This window comes from Talpa europaea (genome assembly GCF_964194135.1).
Source record: "Talpa europaea genome assembly, chromosome: 15".
In the NCBI taxonomy this organism is placed as follows: Eukaryota; Metazoa; Chordata; class Mammalia; order Eulipotyphla; family Talpidae; genus Talpa; species Talpa europaea.
Genome location: NC_140083.1, coordinates 73,234,719 through 73,244,782, shown reverse-complemented (window position 1 = coordinate 73,244,782; position 10,064 = coordinate 73,234,719). Strand labels below are relative to the sequence as shown.

The 10,064-nt window shown below is 52.8% G+C and overlaps 1 protein-coding gene across 1 annotated transcript; it reads right to left on the bottom strand.

Annotated features, from left to right (window-relative positions):
- Window positions 1-1,890: 1,890 nt before the first annotated feature.
- Window positions 1,891-8,758, bottom strand: NRIP2 (nuclear receptor interacting protein 2; the record flags this gene model as incomplete). The annotated part of the gene is made up of 6 exons (XM_084255833.1): window positions 1,891-1,983; window positions 2,241-2,293; window positions 2,526-2,644; window positions 2,976-3,058; window positions 3,871-4,023; window positions 8,567-8,758. 6 exons carry the CDS (start codon window positions 8,756-8,758, stop codon window positions 1,891-1,893), a joined length of 693 nt encoding a protein of 230 aa, XP_084111959.1.
- Window positions 8,759-10,064: the final 1,306 nt, after the last annotated feature.

The following is a 10,064-nucleotide window of genomic DNA, read 5'->3' as shown; positions in this document are numbered from 1 at the left end:
CCTTGCTTCCATCTCCCTCTCAAAACACCTCATGGTTAGACAGGAGACGTTTAAAATCTGATGCCGGTTTATGAACCAGACCACAGCATCAGATCAGATATTGGACCACTTTTATACCTTCTGCTCTTGATTCTGCGTGCCCTAAATAAGTGTCTTTCAAGTTATAGGTTGTAATTCTTTGGTAGACTGTGATCAACATTTTTTGAATAAATGGAATGGAAAAGAATAAATTAGAATGGAAGATACCAGAGTATTGCTCACAGCGCAGGTTAGCACTGCTGGGTGTTGCGTGCGTACGTGTGTGTGTGGTGCCTACAGTGTAAACTCTTTCCTGCTGTTAAGTGGTGCCCAAACATGTTTGAAAGCCACTCCTCTCAATAATCCTGACCTGGGAGGGGTCTACATTCATATTTCCTATCAGGGCAAAGGGATCTTCAACTCCTGATAAGCAGGGAGCCAGACAGAGGACATCGGTGTAGAGAAACAGGTGTTTATTCAGAAGGAGAGCAGCTGAGCTAAGGCCCGCCACTGGGCCCGGGATCTGCAGTTACAGAAGCAGCAGAGGCTGAAGGGAGCGAATCAGGTGGGACCCAGGAAAGCCGAGGTCATGAGCAAGGCAGTGTGGGGCCAGGGTACTCTTCCACGCGTGATAGGGCGCCCTGCTCCTTCCCTGCGAGGGCAGGGGCGTGAGCTGGGAAAGGCCATGCCACGTGCCACGGGGCAGCTCCTGGTTCTCTGATCTACCCCAGGCTCACAACTTGGTTTGCAGCCCAAGTATCCTAGTTCCCTAGTTCAGGTTAGTTACACGACTGGCTTCTACCCTTAATCCGTGACTTGAGAGAAAAACCAGCTAGAGAGGCACTCAGGGAATCTGGTTCCTTAAGGTTTGGATTCCCCTCTTTACCGGGAAGTCAAAGGAGAATCCTTGTTGTGTGCTTTGGCACAGAGCCTGGTTGGGGATAGAAAAGCCACTGATTCCAAAACAAGATGAGCTCAAACTCCAAGGCCCAGAGGTAAAGGCCTAATATGATGGATAGTTCTAGAAATAAGAAAGAATACTGTTTCATCCAAGTGTGTGTACTGATAACACCACCATCCTTATGGAGTCACTTCTCCCCAGAACCCTTCCACACACCCCCCAAAGTCAGGGGACTCAGGGGTGAAAAAACAAGTGGAGGAGGATAAATATCTGGAGTAAATATCAGCGAGCTAGCCAAGGTTTGAGTGGGACCATCAGTAACTGGCTTCAGAGGTTTGGAAGCCCAGAAAAGGTAACACATGAAGGAGCTCCCAGACTGGGGGGCTGGTCATTGGGGGCTCCTCCAACTCACTTTCCTAGGTGGATTGAATTCTCTTTACTCCGTGGTGGGGGATGGGCATAGTAGGAAAGGTAGGCACCAGGAGGGCCAGGACCCCAGTGGATGAGGTGTGGCAGTCTAGTAAGCCCTAGGAGGCGAAGTGAGAGACGTGGGCACAGCGCTGTCAGGGGAGTTTGGGGTGGAGTTGGGGGGCAAGGAGAGAACAGCAGTCTGCTGCAGCCTTTGATGCAGGCCAGTTCCCATCATGCCCAGAGCCCAGCCTGGAACCCCATTTTGCATATGTCCTTGTCTGCAGCCCTGATTGGGCTCTGCTGTTCTCGGGGGGGGGGGGGGGGGGGGAGTGAGGGAGAACAGGGACACCAGAACCCTGAGATCTTTGGCCTCTCTCGTGAAAACTCCTGGGCGTCGGGCAGTTGCAGAGAAGCAAAGAGGAATGTGGTCTCTGAGGGACGGGGACAGCAGGGTCAGGACAGACACAGTCCCCAGCTACCTGCCTCTAGACATGCCCTTGTACCCCACAGGGCTCTCCTGAAGGCAAGGTCTTTCCCCTGGGGACCGCCTGGAACAGCAGTCACTGGCCAGGCTCTTGGTACAAAGGCAGGAAGGGCAGCTCTGGGAACGGGGCCTGCAGCCGCAGCACTCGGCGTTCCAGGTCAATGCAGCACTGTGGGTGTGGAGGGGAAATGTGAGCTCACCTCCCAGCCCCCTCCCCCTGGCTCTTGACCCCTGTGGGGGGGAACACAGCTCTTATTTCTCACTGGTGGGCAAATAAGGAAGCTGTATGGAAGCAAAGGTGAAATCGCCCCTCTCCATGTCTCATGGGAACCTGAACCCCACTTCCACACCTGTGTCTCCTGCTGCTTTTCCCCAGCCCTTTGGGTCAGGCCCTAAGTGTAGGTGCGAGTATACTGGCCTCCTTACCTTCAGAGACAGCAGAGTCTGCAGCCCAAGACAGAATTCAGGACTCTCAACATCTGCAGGAAACATTTGGAAAAGAAGAGATTGGGGGGTCCCCGGTGGTGCCTGCTGCCCTACTCTCTGCCTACCCCACCCCCAGGTCAAGAATATTGACAGAGATTGGGGAGAAGCAGAGCATCTTTGGTGTACTTTTCTGGTGATGGCAGGGCTGAAAGGCTCTGCCTTTACCCCCCTGGGGAGAAGAAGGCGGAAGAGGTGAGAAGGTGGGCTACTGCAGGGAAAACTTACCCACCACCTGGGCCGAGCACGCCACCATCTCCTGTCCCAGCTGGAGCTCCAGCTGCTCCACCTGGGTTGGGGGCTCAGGTGCCAGGTCCCCTGGGGCTTTTAGACCCTTCTTCCCTAACCTGTGGTGGGGAACAAGGATTAGGGCCACCACACTACCCACCTCCTCCCCAGTATACAGCTAATAGCCCTCCCCACCACATTTGGGGTTCCCATTCAATCTTTAGCCCAATCCTTAGACAGGAGTCTTCCCTCCAGAACCCTCATCCACTCTCTTACTAACAACTTTACTGAGATAGAGTTCATATGCTCTAAGTCTCTCTTTTACAGTACAGTTCAGTGGCTTTGAGGACTCACAGAGTTGGGCCACCATCACCACTGTCTAATTTCAGAATATTTTCATTGCCCCAAAAGAAGACACACCCCCCTTCCACCGTTGGGCCACACTCTTACCCGAGGCGGCTGAGGCATCCAGCAGAGATCTGGTTGTGCTGGGTGCCTGTGTCCACGGCCACCCTGAGCACCTGGTCCCGACACTGAGACAGAGGGGCGGGGGGTGCAGTGAGTCTTGGGAAAATGCAGCGGGGTTGGACCTCTCACCTCTCCCAGCCCTTTGATGATTCTCTTTCATGAAGTAAGTGAAGGGGGGCCTCCCCGGTAGAGCAGGGGTTAAGTCTTAGCATTATCAAGCTATCGGCAGCCACTGCAGCATGAGTTCATCCCTGGCCAAGGAGCTACCCACACGGCGCAGCAGACCTCTCCTGTCTCGCCCGCTGCTCCCCTCAGCAGTGTGTTTCAGTCAGTCTGCCTGTTCTGCCCCCCACTCTGTCTCTGGTGGATCCTCTCACTTACTGCACCTTTGGCCCGTACCCCAGCTCTTGTAAGCATAAATATATAAATCTTGTTTTGAAAATGTAGAAACAGAATGATGGGAGAGCAGGCAGGGGAGACAGAGCAAAGGCAGAAGAGCCTCAGCATTGATGAGGGACAGGTCAGTGTGGGTTGGTGGTTAAATGACAAGGTGACAAGGCCATCAACACGATCCAGGAGGATGGCGTCCTGCGTGAGCACACATCTTCATGTACGTGGAGCACACTCAGGAGGATTCATATACCTTGGAAGACTATACTTCAATAGAGGAGAGGAAGAAGTGGCAGTGACAGCGTGAACTGCAGGGAGGGAGGATGGTTGGAAGCAGAGTAAAGAAGCTGGAGGAACCCATTTTAGGTGCAGGCTGCAGGGGAAGACGCTGCTTCTCCTGCTGCCCTCCCTGCCCAGGCAAGAACGTGAGTGTGTAAAGTGAGCGGTGGTGAGCAGGAGTGTTCAGGAAAGCCAGGGAGACACTCACCTTGCAGTTGACCAGAAGAGCTGGAATCTCTGCCTTGCCCATCTTCCTCCTGTCCTCCTGGCCAGGAATCGGGGCCTGCACCAGGGGAGTCTCGCCCTGAAGCCGACTCTGGTTTCCTTCCACCAGGCGTCTTTGGATCACGCTGTGCGGCTGCTGGCTCCATCATAAAACAATGAAGGTAGATGAGTCTAAACCCAAGTGTACAGGTTGCTCAGTCCCCACCGAAGATGTCCCGGATTTCCCCCAAAAGGCCACCCCAGTCTCAAAGGAAAAAGGAAAGGTAGGTGTTTACACAACGGTCAGATCATTATAGCAATAGCAAATAAGACTCTTTCTCTGGAACCCCAAGTTGGTCAGCAGCGCAATGGGAAGAGTATGGGCCATTCTGGGTTAGATGGGTCTGTTGGCTGATGGGACTATGTCGAACATACTACTATGTTTGATAAACATTTTCTCTCAAGTCTACAACACTTTGTTTCACGTTTCTCCCTGTTCCCACCCTCCCCCCTTGACGTCATCCTTCAGTGGGTTACAGATCTCAGGGTTGATGGTGTGATGAGACGTCAAAGTAGCAAAAACCAAAAAAAGAAGAAGAAATCAAAATCTTCAAAGCGCCTCTCCCCTGTATCCACCCCACCCTTTTCAGTCCTGGTTCTGCCAGTTGTGCCCTCTGAATTTATAGTAGACTGCTTCCCTCCTTTTTTTTCAGTTTTACTCATTTTATTATAAATGTTTTCTACTCATAGACATAAATAGAACTTAAAATTCATCATACATTTGCTTTAGCTTGATTTTTTTTTTTTTAAATAGAGGCATGTTTTATTTGTTTGTTTGTTTATTTTGTTTATACAAGCACTGGGTACAGTCAGAAGCGCGGGGGGGGGGGGGTGTGAGAGAATTCACCAGAGCCAGAGCGGGGAGCAGAGCAGGCAGAAGGACCAAAGTACACTGCTGAGGGGAACAGCGGGCGGCAGGAGAGGTCTGCGCGCCATGTGGGCCCCTCCTCCGGTGGCCGGGGAGCAGCCGGGGATCGAACTGGCACCACAGAGGCCGCGGGCAGCTTCGCAACCCAGCGCTCAACCGCTGCGCCACCAGGGAGGCCCTAGCTTGACTTTCTAATAAATCCTTGGCTTCCCTGGCTTTGGCTACTATTTAAGGAGATCCTCCCTTGTGTGGGGGATGAGTTAAAAGCTTCACTTGTAGATGAACAGCTCTTATTTTCCTTTATTGGCAGCAGGATTCATGCCTAGTATTACTGCTGTTTATGTCATGATTTTGGACTCAAACCCACCTCTGTACTAGCCACCCCTGGAGGCAGATTTGGGGAGACCTGGAAGAACTTGTTTGACCTGAGCCTCCATATGCTTCATGGATCCCAAACACAACAGCCTGTGAATCCTGCAGCAGCCACCCTCCAGCCACTGCCACCCCAGTGCTGGCCATGGCTCCAGTCAGCTGCCTTGCCTCCACTGTCAGCGCAGCTCCAGCTCGGCCCAGCCCAGAGGCTGCAGCTGACACTCCCTGCCTCCGCCAGAAAGCCACGTAGCCACCATCCGTGGGTACCAACCGTTCAGACCACATGCCTCCTTTCTGCTACCACCTTGATTCCAGACTCACCACAGCCCTCCCGTGTCTCTGGAATCCTCCCTATGTCCCTAAGAACCTGAGCCGTCAATGATCTGAAACACTTGCTGCTCCGAATGTCACATCAGCAGCTTTCATGTTCCTTGGAAGCCTGTTAGAGGTGCAGACTTGCAACCTACTGAATCGGAGACTCCCCACATGACTAGGTGCACATTAAAGTTCTGGAAGCACCAAAGTAAAACATAAAACTGGTCATGTTACTCTGCTGCTTAAAAGCCATCAAAGCCCTGCCCCCTGGGCCTCCCCTGGTGGTGCAGAAGTTGAGCACTGGCCCGCGAGGCTGCCCGCAGCCTCTGCAGCGTCGGTTGGTTCCCCGGCCACCAGTGAGAGTCCCACAAAAATAAAAAAAATTTTAAAAAAGCCCTCTCCCCTCTCCAAGCTCATGTGGTAGAGCCCAGATTTTGTAAGGTGACCACCACCTCAGTCTTCAGCCTTATCTCCCCCCACCCTGCACATCTGTCCCAGTGCCCCTGCTGCTACTGCTCTTGCTGGGCTGTTTCTCGTCTTCTTGCCTTTGCTCCTGCTCACCCCCTTCCTGAAATTCCTCTTTCTCACTCCTTAGGCCAGACTAGAGAACCAGCTCAACACACTTTGCTCAGGAGAGTGGTTCTGATCTTAAGTCTGGGATCTCATGTATATCTTACAATTAATGCAGGATTTACCTCCTCTAGGAAGCCCTCACTGAGCTCTTTGTACTCTTCCACTCCTACACCAAGCTGGGGCAGCTGCCTTTGTCAAGCTTCTCATAGATATTTGTGGATTTCACTCCCTGTTAGCCTAGAGACCCCTTGAGGTCAGGTCTGTATCTCATTCATCTTTATATCCCAGGACTTTTTTTAAAAAAAAGATTTATTTATTCATGCATGTAAGAACCAGGGTACAGGCCAGAGGTACAGGAGGGTGAGAGGGTTCACCAGAGACAGAGTGGGGAACAGAGCAGGCAGACTGACTGAAATACACTGCTGAGGGGAGCAGCAGGCGACTAAAATACAGGAGAGGTCTGCCACACCGTGTGGGTGTCTCTGTGGCCGCACTGCAGAGGCTGCAGACAGCTTCACAGCGCTGCGCTCAACCACCTGTGCCACCAGGGAGGCCCTCTATCCCAGGACTTGGCTCAGCATACAGTAGGTACTCAATAAGTGCTTGCTGAAAAATGACTGTAGCCCTCCAGGCTCTACACATATTTCTCCCTTCTGTCCTCAAGAGCCTGGGATTGTTTTTCCACCCATGGTTTAATGAGACCCTGGAGGCTGCTGCCTGCCAGCAAGGCTGCCAGCAGGAGATCAGGCTCTGGGAAAAAGGCAGCAAGCTCTGGGACTGGTCGGAAAGAGGGGCCCTGAGGTTCCCAGTCCGTCCTCCCTCTTTTCCATGGATACAGGTTTTAGATCCTCCCACCAACGTGCTGTTTGCAGAAGACAGTGGGTGCTCCCAGCCTGTTATGTCTTCACTCCCAAAGCAACACAGGTAACTGCTGGAGATCAATTCAGGAGGGCCTGAGGCACAGGCGAGGGGTAAAAAGTGCCCAGGACTTTCATCAGAAAGTTGGATCTGCCACTCTGGGAAGGCAATGTTTATAGACCTTCTTCTCTAGGAACAGGTAGATGGAGGATGGTCCCCACAGGGTCCTAGTCCCTGGGAGCCAACGGTCTTAGCCACTGGAAGCCACAGAGCCTGCTTTCCTGTTGCATCCCTGCTTCTTGACCAAGCAAACAGAAACAAGTCCCTGGTGGTTCCCTGAGTTGATTTCTTCCTCTGACCACGCTTCTTTGGGGGCTGTTGACATGGGAGTAGGGATTTGCTGGGCCTATGGGCTGGATTCCTTGGGGGGCATGGGATTGGGGGTGCGTAGACATTTGGGAGCAGTGTGGAAAGGTAGGAAGAAAGGAAAGACAGTGAAAACTGTGCTTGCCTCCAAGTTCCCAGGGCGAGGAAGCTGCTAGAGCGGCCTGGGGCGTGGAAATGGCTTTGTCTGCTCAGTGTGTTCAAGTGCCTTCCTCTCAGACCCTCCAGCTGCTGTTCCAGGCCTTTCTACAAAAGTCGTCCTTTTGTCTCTGAACCAGAGGCCAGATTCATCACTGTATTCTCTGGGGCCTCAGAGTTTGCTCTCTCTCCCAGACTAAATGAAACTGTAGCCAGAGGAACAACAGTTAGAGTTTACATAGACTCTTTCCTACCCAGGTGCTGTTAGCTCAGATAACTCTCCTTTATTGGTATTAGCTCAGCTAACTCTCACAACCACCCTGGGAGCTTGGTGCTATTAATTTAACCTCATTTAACAGAGGAAGAAACTAAGCCACGAGACATAAAGAAACTCGCCTGAGCTAGTAAGTGGCAGAGCCAGGATCCACACCCAAGTGAAGTGGCTTCAAAGCCCATGCTCTCCACCACTGTCTCTCAGAGCGTCTATGCAGCTTCCCCTGACCCTCTCACCTCCTCCTTAGTCCTCCCCACCCCCCATGGCAGCTGGAGGCCAAAGCTGCTGCAGGGGGATGGAAGGAAAGGCGCCTAGAAGGGCCCCCTGCCTCTGAGGGAGGAGAGGGAGCTTACAGAGACCAGGTGGCCCAGGCACCAGCCATATGGGAGCCCCGGTGCTCTGGCACCTTTAATGCTTTGGTTTTGTGGGGGGGGGGGGAGGGGGAGGGGGCTCTGGGGGAGAGGGAAGCAAATGAGTGGACAGACCTGGTATGAGGGAATTTACAGTTTAGGGAGGGGAGAGAAGTTGTACCCTGAAACCTGCCAGTCATCCCAGCTGTTCCAACTGCCCCAGAGGGCGCCTGTGTCCCTGGAAGCCTCTCTTCCTAAACAACACAGCTCCCCACCACACCCAGATAAACTGCAAGCCCTTTAGGGGAAACTGAGCAATGAGAACAGCATACCTCAGAGCCACCAAGCCATGGGAATCGACTACCTCTCCCCCATTAGCAGCTGAATGGGGGGGGGGGATCTGCAGGATTAGGGTCTGCACTTTACCACCCCCTCCTCAGGATATGGGGAGGTGCAGAGAAAGGATTGGGGAGATTTGGGGGGTGGGGAGGGGAGAGGGCTGCCTCACCAAGTCCTTGGAGGTGCCGAGCCTCTTGAGGCTGTCCAGGGGGAGCAGGTCAGCTGAGTCCTTGTGCAGGAACTGGGTGGCCTGCTTGAGCCGGCGCTGCTGGCTCAGGTGGGCTCGGTCCCGAAGCTCTGCCTCCTGTCCCCTCCTCCTGGAGTCTCCCTCCTCTCTTCTGGCCTCCTGCCCGGTGCTCATGGCCCCTTCGGGGGACTTGATGATCTGGATGTTCAGGGTGGGGGCTTCTGAGTGGGCCTTCTGTCTGTCCTCTCTGCTGCCGTGTGTGTCCCTGCAGCTTCCCACGGCCCGGTCTCTTGACAGGAGGGTCTCAGCGGGAGGAAAAGAGGAAATAAATAAATAACGTGCAAGAGCAGCAGCGTCAGACACCAATTTCCAGAGATTGCAGTAGAGGGAGTGAGGCTCCGCTGGAAAAGCCCAGCACTGGAAGAGAGGGAGGGCTGGCCTGCAGCTGGCAGGCTCTGCGGCGGCTCCAACTCTGGGGTCCTGGTCAGGGTGTGTGTGTGTGTGTGTGTGTGTGTGTGTGTACAGGCACGCACACAATTAGGTGTAGGTAGCGGTGTTGTAAACTGTCAGATTGCCTGTGTGCCAGGTTATTTGGACAGAAGCATGTGTCAGAATGTGTGGGCGGCAGCCTGCCTGCGTGTTTGGTGTGTGTGTGGGCTGCAGGCATATGCGTGTGCACTGGTCTGCTCTGCACCCACCCAGACTCTTCCACCTGGGATTCTCTGTAGCCAAGGACTTGGAGTTGAGAACAGAGGGGGGCAGCATCCAAAAGTCCTTTCCTCTTCTCTTCTCTGAGACAGGAAGGGCTTCACCTTTCTGGGTCTCTGCCTGTCAGTGTGACCGATGTTAGATGAATCTTCAGGAGTTTACTCTGGGTTCTGAGTCCCAGGGGGTGGAAAGAGCAACTCTGAATCTTCCAAGTAGGGCCCAGTTTTATATAAGCCTTCCTGAGTCCTGGCTGACTGAAAAAAAATTGTACAGGGGGCATCCCTGGTGGCACAAAGGGTTAAGCCTCAGCACTATGAAGCTGTCTGCAGCCACTGCAGCTCAAGTTCGTTCCCCAGCCAGGGAGGTGACCCACATGGTGCAACAGACCTCTCGTGTCTCGCCCGCTGCTCCCCTTAGCAGTGTATTTCAGTTGATCTGCCTGCTTTCTTCCCCACTTTATCTCTGGTGAATCCTCTCACCCTCCTATACCTCTGACCTACACCCCAGCTCTTGTATGCATAAATAAATCTTTAAAAAATGTATAATCCAAGCATACAGAAAGTTATAAAGAATAACCAATACCCTTGACTTACCACCTAGTTAAAAAAATAAACTGTTACAAATATAGCTGAAGCTCCCTATATACTCTCTTTCTCCCCAGATAACACCCCCTTCTGAATTTGTTTGTCATTCTGTACTTCTGTTTATATTCTCTATGAGTGTACATTTCTAGAGTCCTAAGCAGTATGTTACTCACTTCTGTCTGATACAT